Here is a 20,617-nt window from a genome sequence, read left to right on the forward strand (position 1 = left end):
TAATCCTCGTTACCCCGGTGTCGGTGTGATGTAATAATCCTCGTTACCCCGGTGTCGGTGTGATGTAATAATCCTCGTTACCCCGGTGTCGGTGTGATGTAATAATCCTCGTTACCCCGGTGTCGGTGTGATGTAATAATCCTCGTTACCCCGGTGTCGGTGTGATGTAATAATCCTCGTTGCCCCGGTGTCGGTGTGATGTAATGATCCTCGTTACCCCGGTGTCGGTGTGATGTAATAATCCTCGTTGCCCCGGTGTCGGTGTGATGTAATGATCCTCGTTACCCCGGTGTCGGTGTGATGTAATAATCCTCGTTACCCCGGTGTCGGTGTGATGTAATAATCCTCGTTACCCCGGTGTCGGTGTGATGTAATGATCCTCGTTACCCCGGTGTCGGTGTGATGTAATGATCCTCGTTACCCCGGTGTCGGTGTGATGTAATGATCCTCGTTACCCCGGTGTCGGTGTGATGTAATGATCCTCGTTACCCCGGTGTCGGTGTGATGTAATGATCCTCGTTGCCCCGGTGTCGGTGTGATGTAATGATCCTCGTTACCCCGGTGTCGGTGTGATGTAATAATCCTCGTTACCCCGGTGTCGGTGTGATGTAATAATCCTCGTTACCCCGGTGTCGGTGTGATGTAATGATCCTCGTTACCCCGGTGTCGGTGTGATGTAATGATCCTCGTTACCCCGGTGTCGGTGTGATGTAATGATCCTCGTTACCCCGGTGTCGGTGTGATGTAATGATCCTCGTTACCCCGGTGTCGGTGTGATGTAATAATCCTCGTTACCCCGGTGTCGGTGTGATGTAATGATCCTCGTTACCCCGGTGTCGGTGTGATGTAATAATCCTCGTTACCCCGGTGTCGGTGTGATGTAATAATCCTCGTTACCCCGGTGTCGGTGTGATGTAATGATCCTCGTTACCCCGGTGTCGGTGTGATGTAATGATCCTCGTTACCCCGGTGTCGGTGTGATGTAATAATCCTCGTTACCCCGGTGTCGGTGTGATGTAATGATCCTCGTTACCCCGGTGTCGGTGTGATGTAATGATCCTCGTTACCCCGGTGTTGGTGTGATGTAATGATCCTCGTTACCCCGGTGTCGGTGTGATGTAATAATCCTCGTTGCCCCGGTGTCGGTGTGATGTAATAATCCTCGTTACCCCGGTGTCGGTGTGATGTAATGATCCTCGTTACCCCGGTGTCGGTGTGATGTAATGATCCTCGTTACCCCGGTGTCGGTGTCTGGCCTCCTCACCTCGGCACACTGGAGCGGTGGACATTTTGTGGCACAGACTCCGATCCCGTTCACACAGCGACACATGTGGCAGCCGTCCTGCCAGTCCTCTCCAGGCTGCACAGAACACAACACAGAGTCTATGAGAGAACTGCAGGGTGATTATCGGGGTGTCGGGGTTGCAGGGTGATTATGGGGCGTCGGGGGCTGCAGGGTGATTATCGGGGTGTCGGGGGCTGCAGGGTGATTATGGGGCGTCGGGGGCTGCAGGGTGATTATCGGGGTGTCGGGGTTGCAGGGTGATTATGGGGCGTCGGGGGCTGCAGGGTGATTATCGGGGTGTCGGGGGCTGCAGGGTGATTATGGGGCGTCGGGGGCTGCAGGGTGATTATCGGGGCGTCGGGGGCTGCAGGGTGATTATTGGGTGTAGGGGGCTGCAGGGTGATTATCGGGGTGTCGGGGTTGCAGGGTGATTATCGGGGTGTCGGGGTTGCAGGGTGATTATCGGGGTGTCGGGGCTGCAGGGTGATTATGGGGTGTCGGGGCTGCAAGATGATTATCGGGGTGTCGGGGCTGCAGGGTGATTATCGGGGTGTCGGGGTTGCAGGGTGATTATCGGGGTGTCGGGGTTGCAGGGTGATTATCGGGGTGTCGGGGTTGCAGGGTGATTATGGGGTGTCGGGGCTGCAGGGTGATTATCGGGGTGTCGGGGGCTGCAGGGTGATTATGGGGTGTCGGGGTTGCAGGGTGATTATGGGGCGTCGGGGGCTGCAGGGTGATTATCGGGGTGTCGGGGGCTGCAGGGTGATTATGGGGTGTCGGGGTTGCAGGGTGATTATGGGGTGTCGGGGCTGCAGGGTGATTATCGGGGTGTCGGGGCTGCAGGGTGATTATCGGGGTGTCGGGGTTGCAGGGTGATTATGGGGCGTCGGGGGCTGCAGGGTGATTATCGGGGTGTCGGGGGCTGCAGGGTGATTATGGGGCGTCGGGGGCTGCAGGGTGATTATCGGGGCGTCGGGGGCTGCAGGGTGATTATTGGGTGTAGGGGGCTGCAGGGTGATTATCGGGGTGTCGGGGTTGCAGGGTGATTATCGGGGTGTCGGGGTTGCAGGGTGATTATCGGGGTGTCGGGGCTGCAGGGTGATTATGGGGTGTCGGGGCTGCAAGATGATTATCGGGGTGTCGGGGCTGCAGGGTGATTATCGGGGTGTCGGGGTTGCAGGGTGATTATCGGGGTGTCGGGGTTGCAGGGTGATTATCGGGGTGTCGGGGCTGCAGGGTGATTATGGGGTGTCGGGGCTGCAGGGTGATTATCGGGGTGTCGGGGGCTGCAGGGTGATTATGGGGTGTCGGGGCTGCAAGATGATTATCGGGGTGTCGGGGTTGCAGGGTGATTATCGGGGTGTCGGGGTTGCAGGGTGATTATGGGGTGTCGGGGCTGCAGGGTGATTATCGGGGTGTCGGGGTTGCAGGGTGATTATCGGGGTGTCGGGGTTGCAGGGTGATTATGGGGTGTCGGGGCTGCAGGGTGACTATCGCGGTGTCGGGGCTGCAGGGTGACTATCGGGGCTGCAGGGTGATTATCGGGGTCCCTCTAGTCCCTGCAGAACACTGTAGTGATGATGGGGTTACTCACCAGATAGTCCTGTCCTCCATGCTGACACTCGCAGTGCTCGGCGGTCACACACGTGCCTCGGCTGCTGCGGTACCTCCCTGCCTCACACACACAGCCGCCTGTGGTCCCCGCACTGCAGTTCCTGCTCCGCTCTTCATAAACCTCCTGACAGGTCGGCTCACAGGAGTCCTCACCGGGGACCGGCCGCCTCCATCGCTCTCCATCAGGGCAACCTGCACAGAGGGCGGCACAAACACGGGCTGAGGACGTCACTGGAACGTATCAGGTATGTACCCGGGGCCGTGTGTGTACCCCTCACCATGTATAGGAGCCGTGCGTGCACCCATAACCATGTATAGGGGCCGTGCGTGTACCCCTCACCATGTATAGGGGCCGTGCGTGTACCCGGGGAAGTGCGTGTACCCCTCACCATGTATCGGGACCGTGTGTATCCGGGGCCGTGCGTGTACCCCTCACCATGTATAGGGGCCGTGTGTGTACCCCTCACCATGTATAGGAGCCGTGCGTGCACCCATAACCATGTATAGGGGCCGTGCGTGTACCCCTCACCATGTATAGGGGCCGTGCGTGTACCCGGGGAAGTGCGTGTACCCCTCACCATGTATCGGGACCGTGTGTATCCGGGGCCGTGCGTGTACCCCTCACCATGTATAGGGGCCGTGTGTGTACCCCTCACCATGTATCGGGGCCGTGTGTGTACCCGGGGCAGTGTGTGTACCCCTCACCATGTATCGGAGCCGTGTGTATCCGGGGCCGTGCGTGTACCCATCACCATGTATCGGGGCCCTGCGTGTACCCCTCACCATGTATCGGGGCCATGCGTGTACCCCTCACCATGTATCGGGGCCATGCGTGTACCCCTCACCATGTATCGGGGCCATGCGTGTACCCATCACAATGTATCAGGGCCATGCGTGTACCCCTCACCATGTATCGGGGCCGTGTGTGTACCCATCACCATGTATCGGGGCCGTGCGTGTACCCCTCACCATATATCGGGGCCGTGTGTGTACCCCTCACCATATATCGGGGCCGTGTGTGTACCCGGGGCCGTGTGTGTACCCCTCACCATATATCGGGGCCGTGTGTGTACCTGGGGCCGTGCGTGTACCCCTCACCATGTATCGGGGCCCTGCGTGTACTCCTCACCATGTATCGGGGCCATGCGTGTACCCCTCACCATGTATCGGGGCCATGCGTGTACCCCTCACCATGTATCGGGGCCATGCGTGTACCCCTCACCATGTATCGGGGCCGTGCGTGCACCCCTCACCATGTATCGGGGCCGTGCGTGTACCCCTCACCATGTATAGGGGCCGTGCGTGCACCCATAACCATGTATAGGGGCCGTGCGTGTACCCCTCACCATGTATAGGGGCCGTGCGTGTACCCGGGGAAGTGCGTGTACCCCTCACCATGTATCGGGACCGTGTGTATCCGGGGCCGTGCGTGTACCCCTCACCATGTATCGGGGCCGTGCGTGTACCCCTCACCATGTATAGGGGCCGTGTGTGTACCCGGGGCAGTGTGTGTACCCCTCACCATGTATCGGGGCCGTGCGTGTACCCCTCACCATGTATCGGGGCCGTGCGTGTACCCCTCACCATGTATCGGGGCCGTGCGTGTACCCCTCACCATGTATCGGGACCGTGCGTGTACCCCTCACCATGTATCGGGGCCGTGCGTGTACCCCTCACCATATATCGGGGCCGTGTGTGTACCCCTCACCATATATCGGGGCCGTGTGTGTACCTGGGGCCGTGCGTGTACCCCTCACCATGTATCGGGGCCCTGCGTGTACTCCTCACCATGTATCGGGGCCATGCGTGTACCCCTCACCATGTATCAGGGCCCTGCGTGTACTCCTCACCATGTATCGGGGCCGTGCGTGTACCCCTCACCATGTATCGGGGCCATGCGTGTACCCATCACCATGTATCGGGGCCATGTGTGTACTCCTCACCATGTATCGGGGCCATGCGTGTACCCCTCACCATGTATCGGGGCCATGCGTGTACTCCTCACCATGTATCGGGGCCGTGCGTGTACCCCTCACCATGTATCGGGGCCATGCGTGTACTCCTCACCATGTATCGGGGCCATGCGTGTACCCATCACCATGTATCGGGGCCATGCGTGTACTCCTCACCATGTATCGGGGCCATGCGTGTACCCCTCACCATGTATCGGGGCCATGCGTGTACTCCTCACCATGTATCGGGGCCATGCGTGTACCCCTCACCATGTATCGGGGCCATGCGTGTACTCCTCACCATGTATCGGGGCCATGCGTGTACCCCTCACCATGTATCGGGGCCATGCGTGTACTCCTCACCATGTATCGGGGCCGTGCGTGTACCCCTCACCATGTATTGGGGCCATGCGTGTACCCATCACCATGTATCGGGGCCATGCGTGTACTCCTCACCATGTATCGGGGCCGTGCGTGTACCCCTCACCATGTATCGGGGCCATGCGTGTACCCATCACCATGTATCGGGGCCATGCGTGTACTCCTCACCATGTATCGGGGCCGTGCGTGTACCCCTCACCATGTATCGGGGCCATGCGTGTACCCCTCACCATGTATCGGGGCCATGCGTGTACCCCTCACCATGTATCGGGGCCATGCGTGTACCCCTCACCATGTATCGGGGCCATGCGTGTACTCCTCACCATGTATCGGGGCCGTGCGTGTACCCCTCACCATGTATCGGGGCCATGCGTGTACCCCTCACCATGTATCGGGGCCGTGCGTGTACCCCTCACCATGTATCGGGGCCGTGCGTGTACCCCTCACCATGTATCGGGGCCATGCGTGTACCCCTCACCATGTATCGGGGCCGTGCGTGTACCCCTCACCATGTATCGGGGCCGTGCGTGTACCCCTCACCATGTATCGGGGCCATGCGTGTACCCATCACCATGTATCGGGGCCGTGCGTGTACCCCTCACCATGTATCGGGGCCATGCGTGTACCCCTCACCATGTATCGGGGCCGTGCGTGTACCCCTCACCATGTATCGGGGCCATGCGTGTACCCCTCACCATGTATCGGGGCCGTGCGTGTACCCCTCACCATGTATCGGGGCCATGCGTGTACCCCTCACCATGTATCGGGGCCGTGCGTGTACCCATCACCATGTATCGGGGCCGTGCGTGTACCCATCACCATGTATCGGGGCCGTGCGTGTACCCATCACCATGTATCGGGGCCATGCGTGTACCCCCTCACCATGTATCGGGGCCGTGCGTGTACCCCTCACCATGTATCGGGGCCGTGCGTGTACCCATCACCATGTATCGGGGCCGTGCGTGTACCCCTCACCATGTATCGGGGCCATGCGTGTACCCCTCACCATGTATCGGGGCCATGCGTGTACCCATCACAATGTATCAGGGCCATGCGTGTACCCCTCACCATGTATCGGGGCCGTGTGTGTACCCATCACCATGTATCGGGGCCGTGCGTGTACCCCTCACCATATATCGGGGCCGTGTGTGTACCCCTCACCATATATCGGGGCCGTGTGTGTACCCGGGGCCGTGTGTGTACCCCTCACCATATATCGGGGCCGTGTGTGTACCTGGGGCCGTGCGTGTACCCCTCACCATGTATCGGGGCCCTGCGTGTACTCCTCACCATGTATCGGGGCCATGCGTGTACCCCTCACCATGTATCGGGGCCATGCGTGTACCCCTCACCATGTATCGGGGCCATGCGTGTACCCCTCACCATGTATCGGGGCCGTGCGTGCACCCCTCACCATGTATCGGGGCCGTGCGTGTACCCCTCACCATGTATAGGGGCCGTGCGTGCACCCATAACCATGTATAGGGGCCGTGCGTGTACCCCTCACCATGTATAGGGGCCGTGCGTGTACCCGGGGAAGTGCGTGTACCCCTCACCATGTATCGGGACCGTGTGTATCCGGGGCCGTGCGTGTACCCCTCACCATGTATCGGGGCCGTGCGTGTACCCCTCACCATGTATAGGGGCCGTGTGTGTACCCGGGGCAGTGTGTGTACCCCTCACCATGTATCGGGGCCGTGCGTGTACCCCTCACCATGTATCGGGGCCGTGCGTGTACCCCTCACCATGTATCGGGGCCGTGCGTGTACCCCTCACCATGTATCGGGACCGTGCGTGTACCCCTCACCATGTATCGGGGCCGTGCGTGTACCCCTCACCATATATCGGGGCCGTGTGTGTACCCCTCACCATATATCGGGGCCGTGTGTGTACCTGGGGCCGTGCGTGTACCCCTCACCATGTATCGGGGCCCTGCGTGTACTCCTCACCATGTATCGGGGCCATGCGTGTACCCCTCACCATGTATCAGGGCCCTGCGTGTACTCCTCACCATGTATCGGGGCCGTGCGTGTACCCCTCACCATGTATCGGGGCCATGCGTGTACCCATCACCATGTATCGGGGCCATGTGTGTACTCCTCACCATGTATCGGGGCCATGCGTGTACCCCTCACCATGTATCGGGGCCATGCGTGTACTCCTCACCATGTATCGGGGCCGTGCGTGTACCCCTCACCATGTATCGGGGCCATGCGTGTACTCCTCACCATGTATCGGGGCCATGCGTGTACCCATCACCATGTATCGGGGCCATGCGTGTACTCCTCACCATGTATCGGGGCCATGCGTGTACCCCTCACCATGTATCGGGGCCATGCGTGTACTCCTCACCATGTATCGGGGCCATGCGTGTACCCCTCACCATGTATCGGGGCCATGCGTGTACTCCTCACCATGTATCGGGGCCATGCGTGTACCCCTCACCATGTATCGGGGCCATGCGTGTACTCCTCACCATGTATCGGGGCCGTGCGTGTACCCCTCACCATGTATCGGGGCCATGCGTGTACCCATCACCATGTATCGGGGCCATGCGTGTACTCCTCACCATGTATCGGGGCCGTGCGTGTACCCCTCACCATGTATCGGGGCCATGCGTGTACCCATCACCATGTATCGGGGCCATGCGTGTACTCCTCACCATGTATCGGGGCCGTGCGTGTACCCCTCACCATGTATCGGGGCCATGCGTGTACCCCTCACCATGTATCGGGGCCATGCGTGTACCCCTCACCATGTATCGGGGCCATGCGTGTACCCCTCACCATGTATCGGGGCCATGCGTGTACTCCTCACCATGTATCGGGGCCGTGCGTGTACCCCTCACCATGTATCGGGGCCATGCGTGTACCCCTCACCATGTATCGGGGCCGTGCGTGTACCCCTCACCATGTATCGGGGCCATGCGTGTACCCCTCACCATGTATCGGGGCCGTGCGTGTACCCCTCACCATGTATCGGGGCCATGCGTGTACCCCTCACCATGTATCGGGGCCGTGCGTGTACCCCTCACCATGTATCGGGGCCATGCGTGTACCCCTCACCATGTATCGGGGCCGTGCGTGTACCCATCACCATGTATCGGGGCCGTGCGTGTACCCATCACCATGTATCGGGGCCGTGCGTGTACCCATCACCATGTATCGGGGCCATGCGTGTACCCCCTCACCATGTATCGGGGCCGTGCGTGTACCCCTCACCATGTATCGGGGCCGTGCGTGTACCCATCACCATGTATCGGGGCCGTGCGTGTACCCCTCACCATGTATCGGGGCCATGCGTGTACCCCTCACCATGTATCGGGGCCGTGCGTGTACCCCTCACCATGTATCGGGGCCGTGCGTGTACCCCTCACCATGTATCGGGGCTGTGGATTGGGGGCAGTCTACCAGACAGAGCTGGTGCAGTGTTAGGTGGACCCCACTACTTACTGCAGTCGGGGGTCTCACACTCCCTGCGGCGGGTCGTGGGCCCGGCACATTCCTCCCCGTCATACAGTCGCGGTCGGATCTGATGCCGCTGTGAGGTTTGGACTCCACTGCCACAAGTTACAGAACATGAATTCCATGAGGACCACTGTGACCACTGACAGTCCACTGCAAGACAGACACGTGTCAGTCACCCCCGGAGACAGGGTGGAGCGCAGAACCACCGCAGCGCAGAGAATCTCACCCGCACAGTCCAGAGCGGAGCACACAAAGCTTCCAGTATGGCAGGAGCTGCAGGAGAGAGCAACATGACTATTAAAGGGATATTACTCCTTCCTGCACCTGCCCCATCTCCTCCTCCTTCACTGCCCCGCTTACTACTGCCCTGACTCCTCCCCTGCCTCTCCTCCTTATTCCTGCCCGCCTCCACTCTGCCTCCTCCTCCCCAGCCACGCCTCTACCTCCCTTGCCTCCCCTCCGCCTCCCCTGCTCCACCTCTACCTCCCCCACCTCCCCTCCGCCTCCTCCTAACCCACCTTCTCATCCCTTGCCCCGCCTCCACCTCGCCGCATCTCCTCCGCAGCCTCCACCTCCCCTCCCCGCCTCCACCTGCCTGCCGCCTCCTTTTCCCCTGCCCCTCCTCCACCTCCCCTGCCGCCTCCTTTTCCCCTGCCGCCGCCTCCTCCTCCCCTGCCACGCCTCCACTGCCCCACCTCTACCTCCCCCGCCTCCTCAGCCCTTGCCCGCCTCCCCTATGCCTCCTGCCTGTCCCACTTCTCCTCCGCTTCCTCCTCCCCTGCCCCGCCCCCTCCTCCTCCCTGCCCCTAATCCGCCTCCCCGCCTCTCCTCCGCCTCCTCCTTTTCCCCTGCCCCTCCTCCACCTCCCCGCCGCCTCCTTTTCACCTGCCCCTCCTCCACCTCCCCTCTGCTGCCTCCACCTCCCCACCGCCTCCTCCCCTGCCCCGCCTCCACCTCCCTTGCCTCCCCTGCCCCGCCTCTACCTCTCCCGCACCCCATCCTCGCCTCCTCCTCCTTCCTTCCCCACCTCCCCTCCGCCTCCTCCTCCTTCCTGCCCCACCTCCCCTCCTTCTTCCTGCCCGCCTCCTCCTCCCTGCCCCACCTCCCCTCCGCCTCCTCCTCCCTGCCCCTCCTCCACCTCCCCGCCTCTCCTCTGCCTCCGCTGCCTCCACCTCCCCTCCGCCTCCTCCTCCCCCGCCTCTCACCAGTTATTACACTGGTACAGTAGAGTTGTGCCTGCTGGGTATTCTCTTCTTCTTTCTTCCATAGTGAGATTCTCCATCCAGAGGAACCTGGGCCCTGAGGGGAGGACACACGGGCACTGCTCCGGGGCCACACAGCTGTCACCCTGTACAACCTGGTGATAATCAGGAGGACAATGACTAAATGACGAGCAGGGAGGACTACTCCCCCAGGAACGGACACTGACAGTGGAGAGCCTCTGTGCATTACTTGTATCGGGGCCCCTCTGTCAGACCCCACCCATGTAACACACGCACATATACATGCATATTCACATTATGAACATCAGAATAATAAGTACATGAGTGTGACGCCTCTACTCGAAAAGTCCTTTATTTACCCTGGGAGATGGGGGACTCAGAGTCGGGTCCTGTGATGAAGAGATGGGGTGCAGCCGTGGCCCGGACCCGACCCGTGCTCAGGGCCATCACATTGAAAAGGATGGTGTGTGCTTATCCGGGTTGAGTGGCTGATCTCGACTACACCACCTGTGGCACCTGGTGAAGGGCCACCAGCGCCGCTGCAGTCCGCTGAGGCATGGTGTTATGGCGGCCAGAGTTCTTACTACTCCCCACAGGCGGAGCAAGGCCTCAGGGCCGAGGGACAGGATGGAGGTAGTAGCAGTAGAGGAGAACGGGCACCGCGTCGTGCGGTGTAGCGCAGAATAAACAGTCCGGAGGCCATAGGGGTGAACTTCCAAGGCTTTACTCACTTTAGAGATGGCAGTAGGAAGGCGACTCCCTGCTCCCCGCGGAGTCCTGCGGTCACCAGGGACAGGGGTCGTCCGACAACCTCCGAGTAAGTCCAGCATTCAGTCAGGACCCTACACCAGAGAGGTCCTGAACTACAGACCGTATCCTCTCCTGTCCGTGTGTGTGAATAGGCCGGGTCTCCCTCTGAGCTCCTCTCAGAACAAGGGTACGGGTGGCAGCTCCGCTCCTTCCATTACCCGGTGGGATCCTCAGGGCCTACCGGGCTTCCCTGACCAGGACGTAGAGTAGCAAGGTCAGGTGTCGGGGGCCGGTACCCCTCTTGCAGCCGGACTCCCTCTGAATATATCAGGTTGGCGAGGACAGGTGGCGTACACCGCTCCGTCTGCATCCTCCCTGGCATCTATTTGATACGGAGCCACACTCTTAAGCTCCGGGCCCTCTTGGTCCTGGTCCTTGACCGGGTCGAGACATTCCTTGTCTACAACCTCCCTCTCGTCCCAAAGCTGGGGCACGAGGGCTGTGTCCCCATCCAATGCGGGCCCACACAGGATCCGCGTTAGGGCGGGAGGTCACAGTACCCTCCGCAATTGACAGCATAAAGACAGTCAAAGAACCTAGACCCAAGATGGCCTTTTATTAAATATGAAATTTAAAGTGTCACTAGTTTGTGAGTCCTCCACCCTCACCCACTAACTGGCTCCCATAACTCTTGGTTCCCCAGTCTCTCTGTAACCAGGGGAGCAGCACCTAGTGCATACCAGCCCCCTCTGGTGGAGAAATGTGGTGTTGGATGCAAAGGTTGGGTCACGACTATCACACTGTTCTTACCTCAGAGGAGGAACACTACACTCCATTAGAGAAGTGCAGCACCCCTGTGGCGGTCGAACCCTCAGGGGCGCCACATGAGCATTTACATGGGGGGCACGGATACACACGGGGGGCACGGATACACACGGGACATAGGTATACACGGGGCACAGATATATACACGGGACACAAATACACACGGGGCACAGATACACACGGGGGGCACAAATACACACAGATATACACAGGACACAGATACACAAGGGACACAGATACACACGGGGGGCACAGATACACACAGATATACACAGGACACAGATACACAAGGGACACAGATACACACGGGGGGCACAGTATCAGTATTTTATTGTCCAGATACTGCACACATGCAATCGCTCCAGATCGCAGCGGGGGACACATAAATAAAGGCCAGGGCCGCTGGCACTTACAGCCCCGTAAGGTTCTCAGGTGCTATCGTGGTGACCCACATTGCTGGCTCTGGCCTGTATTGGCTACACACAGGCAGGCATACGACCACAACACCTTCAGCTCTGCTACATGTGAAATCCAAACACAAACTGACACACCCAAACCTTACTGCAGGTTTAAATGAAAACCGTGGCCATGGGCCACTTGTAAGACCCGGACAGGAAGGAGAGACCCCGGGGTAAATTTCCTGCTCAAATAGGTGACCGGATGTTCTTCTCTGTTCACCTCTTGCGACAGAACCACTCCTAGCCCTACCTCAGAGGCGTCCGTTTGCACAATAAACCCATTCCTAAAGTTGGAATTGATAAGGATGGGCGGTCCGCACAATACCAACTTCATGGACTGTAAGGGGTCCTCCGCCTGAGGATTCCACCGCACCATGACCGATTTCCGTCCCTTTAAGAGATCGGTCAACAGTGCCGATCTCCCAGCAAAATTAGGAACAAACCGTCTATAATATCCACTGATACCAAGGAACGCTCTCACCTGTTTCGTATAGAGAGGCCGGGGTCAATTTTGAATGGCTTCGATTTTATTTACTTGGGGTGTGATAACCCCACGGCCAATTACGTACCCCAAATACCGGGCTTCCTCAAGACCTATCACACATTTTTTGGGGTTCGCGGTCAAGCCCGCGGCTGTGACCGAATCCACCACCGCTTGTGACGGGGACAAGTGGGTATGTCAATCGCTACTATAGACGATGATATTATCCAAGTACGCCGACGCATACTTCTGATGGGGCTCTAACACTATGTCCATCAGCTTTTGAAATGTGGCCGGGGCCCCATATAACCCAAAAGAGAAGACGACAGTGCGATAGAGACCTTCTGGGGTTACGAAGGCGGTCTTTTCTTTGGCCGATTCTGTCAGTGGCACCTGCCAGTAACCCTTGGTCAGATCGAGCGTCGTGAAGTACTGGGCCTGTCCCAGTCTCTCAATCAGCTCGTCCACCCGGGGCATTGGACAAAGGTCAAATTTTGACATCTCATTCAATTTCTGAAAATCATTACAGAACTGTAATGATCCGTCCGGCTTTGGAATCAGTTCAATGGGACTAGCCCACTCACTCCTGGACTCCTCCATGACTCCTAACTGGAGCATCTTCTTTATCTCTTCCGAGATGGCTTGCCTCCGGGCCTCCCGCACCCTTACTAAACGCACTGAGATAATGTCCTGCTGGATCACAGATGTCCAACCGGACAGTTCTGAGAATACATCCGTATGCCGCTGCACTAATTTCCGAGCCTATCGTCGCTGCTGTTTCGAGAGACTTTCTCTAATCTTTACCTCGTTCACAGCCTTTTCCCGGGCCAGTGTCGGAGGGACTATAGGAGATGCAACCGGAGTCGCCTCAGTAACCATACATTCCCAGTCTTTCCATGCCTTTAATAGATTCACATGGTAAATTTGCTCCGGTTTCCTCTTCCTGGGCTGATGCACCCTGTAGTTCATCTCCCCAATTTTTTCCCAGACTTCATATCGGCCTTGCCACCTGGCTAAGAACTTACTTTCTGCAGTGGGTACCAAAACCAACACTCTATACCCCTGTTTAAAGGACCTAACAGTGGCCTTTTTATTGTAGCCTCGGCTCTGCGCTGCCTGGGCATTCAGGAGATGTTCCTTTACAATGGGCATCATGGACGTAATTTGGTCCTGCATACTCTCAACGTGCTCTATAACGCTTTTATGTGAGGAGTGGGCTCCTGTCTCTTTGGCAGTGGCCAACAGGCCCCTGGGATGTCTACCATATAAAAGTTTGAATGAAGAGAATCCCGTAGAAGACTGCGGTGCCTCCCGGATGGCGAACATTAGATACGGCAACAACCTATCCCAGTCCTTTCCATCTTTAGCTACCACCTTTTTTAACATAAATTTTAGGGTCTTATTAAATCTTTCCACTAGACCATCGGTCTGTGGGTGGTAGACTGATGTGTGCAACTGTTTGATGTGGAGCAGCTTACACAATTCTTTAGTGACCGTGGACATAAAAGCGGTCCCCTGATCGGTAAGGATCTCCTTTGGTAGTCCAATTTGGCAGAACATGGCAAACAGCTCCTGGGCAATAAGTTTTGCCGAGATATGACAAAGAGGAATCGCTTCCGGGTAAAGAGTCGCATAATCCACTACGACCAATATGTGTTGGTGGCCCCGGGCTGATTTCACTATTGGCCCTACCATATCAATAGCAATCCACTCAAAAGGTATCTGTATAACAGGCAGAGGAACCAGTGGACTATGGAAGCCTTCGGTGGGTGCGGTCAGCTGACATTCACGGCACGACTCACAAAACCTCTGAACCTCGGCCTAAACCTCAGGCCAAAAGAACAGCTGTGGAATACGCTCTTGTGCTTTTTTAGCTCACAGATGACTTCCCAGCATGGGTTTGAGGGCCATCTCAAGCACCTTTGATTGGGGCACTACCAGCTGATTTATTATTTTGTTGCGGATTTGTCAACCAGGTATAACAAATCCTGGTTGACCGCCATATGAGGAAAAAATGCCTCTGCCCCAGGTTGCTGTGCCACCCCATTTATCATTATCACCTGTTCCCATGCCCAGGCTAGTGTGGGATCCTGCAGCTGAGCTGTCCCAAAAGTACCCCGGGATACTTCCAGCTCCGGAATTGATGTGGTCTCTTCGACCTCTCCTGCCAAGACCTCTAGGTGAAACCTATCGGGATTACACTCTTTCCCTATGATGTTGACACCTACGGCAGGTATCCCTGACTTGGGATCTTTGGGTTCAGCGATCGGGAGGGTTTGTTTTGCTCTCCCATAGGGACCAGAACAGGGGCAAGTCTCTTCCCAAAACAGTCTCGTATGGAGGAGACTTTACCAATCCCACTGTATGTTTAAGCTCCCCACACAGGGTGGAAAAGGTAACCTCCGCCATCTGATATTCCTGGAGATCCCCATGTGTACAAACAACCCCGATTTTCCGACCAATGGGGTTTAACCCGGCAACCAATGACCCATTGAGAAGTGTCACTAGGATCCTTGAGTCCAAGAGATCCTCTGCCTGGTACTCATTGACGTGTACCTGGCACAAATGGGTTCTCTTCGTGTGGCGTCCACATCCACGGTGCAGACAGTCTGGGCATACATAGATACCCGTCTAGTAAACCCGCAGTCCATGGCTCAGCAGTCAGGGGACAGTTGGCAGCCACAAGTCCTGACCCTTGGCACCGCCAGCACATGATAGTGGTGGCACCACTGGTACGCGGGATCAGTTTAGAGGATAATGGGCTCCTCCCCTCAGTTGTGGCGCAGTTCGGGTTAACCCCAGCAGAGGGTTATATCCCTTTCCCAGGCTCCTGGGCTTGTAGGGCCCGGTGTGATACTCACAGTGGGGTAGAGTTCCATACGAAATCCTAGGTGGCCACATAAAGCTCGATGCGGCTAACCACCTGACCTAGGTTGCCCGGGTCCCCTTGCCCCACCCAGCGCTGTATGGCTACTGGCAGAGTTCGCACCACCCGTACGACTACTACACTCTCTACCATCAGGGCTGAGCTCAAGGTCTCAGGCTGGAGCCATTTCTTTACTAACTGCAACAAGTGGGGTAGGTCTCCACAATGGACCACTGGTACAAACATTGTGCCTGTACATAAGTATTAACCCCTAGTTGGGCAAGGATCTCACATTGAGTTTCCCATAGTTCTGGGCATCCACCCGGCTGAGGTCAAAGTAGGCTTCTAGGAATCTCCCATCATGAAAGGGGCCACCACTTCAGCCCACTGTTCTTTCAAACACGGTGAGAAAAGCTTCCAAGTCGTCTTTGGGACTCATCTTCCTTAGTGCAGACTTGACTTTGTCCCAGGCCACTGGACGAATCGAGTCGGCGGTGGGGACGGCTCTCGCCGGGCTGCAATCTGTTGCAGAATCAGGTTGTTCGTCTGCTGCTGCTGCTGTTGGTGCTACTCCTGCTGTTGCTGCTGCTGCTGCTGTTGGTGCTGCTCCTGCTGTTGCCGCTGCTGCTGTTGGTGCTACTCCTGCTGTTGCCGCTGCTGCTGTTGGTGCTGCTCCTGCTGTTGCCGCTGCTGCTGTTGGTGCTACTCCTGCTGTTGCCGCTGCTGCTGTTGGTGCTGCTCCTGCTGTTGCCGCTTAAACTGCAGTTGCTGTTGCTGGGTGCTGCTTCAGTAGCTCCTCCATATTGTCCATGGGCTTGATTTGTAATTTTGCAGTCTTGATCACTGATATGCAATTTTCTTCGGGGTAAGTCTCAATTCACGCTTCTGCATTCTCCAGCATATGTAAGGCAGCAGCGTTTCCGCCAGTGAATTTAGTGAGACAGTGACCCAGGCAAGTTAGTAAAAGTCCTTTATTGTCCAAATACTGCACACATGCAATCGCTCACCTCCGGGAACATGTAAATAAAATCTAGGGCAGCTGGCACTTGCAGCCTTGTGAGGTTCATGGGTGCTATCGTGGTTACCCACATCGCTGGCTCTGGCCTGTATTGGCTACACACAGCCAGGCATACGACCACAGCACCTTCAGCTCTGCTACATGTGAAATCCAAATACAAACGGACACACCCAAACATTAACTGCAGGTTTAAATGAAAATCACTTTTAAGACCCGGACTGGAGGGAGAGACCCATCCCACTACCGATCCTATAGATCTCTCCAAAAATAAAAGCCCAAGACAGGTTTTCCTAAACTCACTTGGTCAAATAACTTGACTCAGTCCACACTTTAATTTTGCATGGTAACCACAGACAAGGCTGTAATTACAATGCTCTCCAGGCGGTTCAGTATGCTTCTAAGCACATTCTGAGAGATACATAATGGCTCTCGCATATGATTCCCCTCACTGTCTCACAACACATACACAGTACATATATACACAGTACACACACATTACATAGGCACAGAACACATATATACACAGTACACACACATTACATAGGCACAGAACACATATATACAGAGTACACACACATTACATAGGCACAGAACATATATATATATATACACAGTACACACACATTACATAGGCACAGAACACATATATACACAGTACACACACATTACATAAGCACAGTGCACACCAATATACACATACAGTATACAAACATCTACTGTACACAGTGTATACCTATACATACAGTAGCATGTAAAACGTTAGGCACTCCTGGTCAAAAGTACTGTTATTGTGAACAGATAAGCAAGTTGAAGATGAAATGATCTCTAAAAGGCCTATGTAGCGTCGGCGTCCCTGCCCTCTGCTAGGCAGGGACGCTGTTCCCCTCACCTCTCTGCTCCGAGCCCGGCGTCCTCCTCCCGCTCTGCTGGCAGCGCGCGCTCCTTCCCGGCCACTGTGCTTAGGGCGCGCGCGCGCTCCCTCCCTCTTAAAGGGGCCGCGCGCGCCGTCCTAAGGAGTCCCCGGCCAATGGCCGGAGGACTTCACCATATATAAGGCACCTCCTCCAAAATGGAGGTGCCCGAGCAATGTTGTTGCACTGTTCACTACTCTGCTTCAGCCCTCAGGTCCCGTTGCCAGTTACCTGCCTGATTCCTGCCAGAGTCCTGCCAGTTTGCTGTCTGTTTCCTGCCTGATATTCCTGCTACCTGCTTGCTAGCCTGAGGTCCGACGGTCTGCCCTCCAACTCCTGTCAGTCTGTCTATGGACCAGCTTGCCCGCTCACCTGGGAGCGCACATCTGCTACCTGCCTGCTAGCCTTCCTGGAGGCTCCGCCGTCACGTGCTGTGACCACCCGCCTGTCCAGAGACTCTTGCCCGCTCACCTGGGAGCGCTCATCTGCTACCTGTCTGTTGATCTTCCTGGAGGCTCCGCCGTCACATGCTGTGACCACCCGATTATCCAGAGACTCTCGCCTGCTCACCTGGGAGCTCACGTCTATCATCTGCCGCCACAGGTCGTACCAATCCTTTACCCAGAGACTGCCCCGGTCACTTGCCGTGACCTCCTGCCCGTTCATCCAGAGACTGCCCCGGTCACTTGCCGTGACCTCCTGCCCGTTCACCCAGAGACTGCCCCGGTCACTTGCCGTGACCTCCTGCCCGTTCATCCAGAGACTGCCCCGGTCACTTGCCGTGATCTCCTGTCCGTTCATTCAGAGACTGTCCCAGTCACCTGCTGTGACCTCCTGCCCGTCTACCCTGGTCGCCACCCGCTCCCTTACAAGGACCGCCCCCTTGTATAGTAGCTCAGAGGTTCCGCCTCCCAGACCCGTTACAGCCTAAAGTTAAAGATGACACATTTCCTTTGCATTTTAGGCAAAAAATACATATATATACTCATTTCTTACATTTTAAAAATTACAAAAAGGAGAATGGGCCGATATAAAAGTTTGGGCACCCTTGTAGATTTGTGTGACCAAGGTTTCAGACCTTAATTGGCCTGTTAGGGTTATAGCTTGTTCACTATCATCGATAGGAAAGGTTAGGTTATGCAAATTTCCCAACTTTATAAAACCAACTTCCTCTAACCTTGTGCCAAAAAACAGCAGCCATGGGTTCTCATAAGCAGCTGCCGAGCACTCTGAAAATGACAATGGTGGAGGCCCACAAAGCAGGAGAAGGCTATAAGAAGATAGCAAAGTTGTCCTTTCCTAAGTTTGAAATGTAATTAAGAAATGACTGTTAACAGGAACAGTGGTGGTCAAGATAAGGTCTGGAATACCAAGCAAAATTTCATTGAGAGCTGCTCGTAGGACTGCTAGGGAGGCAAATCAGAACCCCCGCTTGACTGCAAAATACCTTCAGAGAGATTTAACAGACTCTAGAGTTGTGGTAAATTGTTCTATTGTTCAGAGACACCTGCACGAACATTTGCCTTCATGGAAGAGTCATCAGAAGAAAACCTCTCCTGCGTCCTCACCATAAAATTCAGCGTCAGAAGTATGGAAAAGAACATCTAAACAAGCCTGAAGTATTGTGGAAACAAGTCCTGTGGACTGATGAGGTTAAAATTGGCTACAATGATCAAAGGTATGTGTGGAGAAAAAAGGCCACAGAATTTCAGAAAAAGAACATCCCGCCAACCATTAAGCATGGGGGTGGATTAATCATGCTTTGGGGCAGAGGCGTATCTGGGGGGGGGGGGCAGCCGTTGTGTGTGCCGGCAGGGGAGCGCAGTCGGGCCGCCTAATGTGGCGGTCCAAATTGCCTGGCGGCTGCATTCTGGCGCCCCCCTGGACTGGGAGTCGGCCGTTCTCTGAGCCAGCTGTCAAGCTGATACAATTGCAGCTCAGTATAGTATACAGATCTCATACTTGTGCAAGAGAGAATCCTAAAAGCGTGCAGTGCATGAGCTGAGAGAATTCAGAAGGTAGTGGGCACCTAGAATGACTACAGACTTTCATCTGAACCCTTGACGAACACTTTAATTGTAAAATGAAGCCCTGTAGCCGATCCTAACAGTGTAATATCCTCACTGTCAGGATTCAGCTCTGCTTGCTGGTTCCAGCAGGCATCACATGGCCACCTCACTCATATGAGATTTTCATACGTACAGTCATGTGACATCGAGCTTTTCTTCCTACTTTTCTGTTTTTCACTGAACATTGACAGGATTAGGAGAGCAGCTCGTCGGCACGTGACAAAGTGCGCAAATCTCATGTGTGCTGGGGGGGGCGCCAAACTGGATTCTTGCCCTGGGTGCAAGAAAACCTAGATACACCTCTGCTTTGGGGTTGTGTTACAGCCAATGGAATGAGGAACATTTCACGGATAGAGGGAAGAATGAATTCAATAAAATTTCAACAAATTCTTGATGCAAACATAAAATCATCTGTAAAAAGCTGAAGATGAAAAGAGGATTCTACAAATGGCTAATGATCCTAAACACACGTCAAAATCCACAATAGACGACCTCAAAAGGCGCAAGCTGAAGGTTTTACAAAGGCCCTCACAGTCCCCTGATCTGAACATCATTGAAAATCTGTGGCTAGATCTCAATAGAGCAGAAGATGCAAGACGCCCCAGGAATCTCACAGAACTGGAAGAATTCTCCAAGGAAGAATGGATGGAAATCCCTCAAATAAGGATTGAAAGACCCTCATCTGGCTACAAAAAGCGTTTACAAGCTGTGATACCTGCAGAAGGGGGCGCTACTAGGTACTGACCATGCCGGGGGCACAAACTTTTACATCGGACTATTTTCCCTTTTGTAATTTTTAAAATGTAAAAGATGACATTATATATTTTTTGCCTAAAATACAAAGGAAATAGGAAATGAGTCATCTGTAACTTCAGGTCTTTTAGATCATTTCATCTTCAACTTGCTTAACTCTTCACAATAACAGTCATTTTGACCAGGGGTGCACAAACTTTTACATGGCACTGTATACATCTATATACACCCGCATCTCTGAGCCCCAATATCCTCGTCACCCACCTTTCCTGGCGGGCAGGAGCAGCCGGGCTCACAGGCATCACTGATGCACGGGGTCTCGGGTCGGAGGTCGGCACAGGTGCGGGGGCAAGAGCTGGCACAACTGCTGAAGAGCTGATCGCCGGGGCAGCCTGGGGGAGGGGAGAGGATTATACACAAAGGACCAATATATCAGAATATACACACAGTCCCGTACAACAGTCATAGGAGGGAAAAAGTGCAAAGAAAACGCTGCAAAAATAAGAGGATGAAAAATAATAAAATCAACCCATACATATATACCGCACTATATACTGACCTGCA

At 55.6% G+C, this 20,617-nt stretch overlaps 1 protein-coding gene across 1 annotated transcript in view; it reads right to left on the reverse strand.

The window, feature by feature from the left end:
* The window catches only part of LOC141264133 (SCO-spondin-like), a 521,676-nt gene that overhangs the window by 7,348 nt on the left and 493,711 nt on the right, over nucleotides 1-20,617 (reverse strand). The window contains exons 85-90 of the mRNA XM_073676443.1: nucleotides 20,318-20,445; nucleotides 9,905-10,056; nucleotides 8,926-8,972; nucleotides 8,685-8,849; nucleotides 2,880-3,091; nucleotides 1,265-1,360 (exon numbers count right to left, since the gene is read on the reverse strand). Of these exons, the coding sequence (XP_073532544.1) occupies nucleotides 1,265-1,360; nucleotides 2,880-3,091; nucleotides 8,685-8,849; nucleotides 8,926-8,972; nucleotides 9,905-10,056; nucleotides 20,318-20,445 (800 nt within the window). The remainder of the gene's footprint in view (nucleotides 1-1,264; nucleotides 1,361-2,879; nucleotides 3,092-8,684; nucleotides 8,850-8,925; nucleotides 8,973-9,904; nucleotides 10,057-20,317; nucleotides 20,446-20,617) is intronic.

The sequence above is a fragment of the Phyllobates terribilis genome, unplaced genomic scaffold (genome assembly GCF_046119375.1).
Source record: "Phyllobates terribilis strain yellow unplaced genomic scaffold, ASM4611937v1 Scaffold_4__5_contigs__length_816908805, whole genome shotgun sequence".
NCBI lineage: Eukaryota > Metazoa > Chordata > Amphibia > Anura > Dendrobatidae > Phyllobates > Phyllobates terribilis.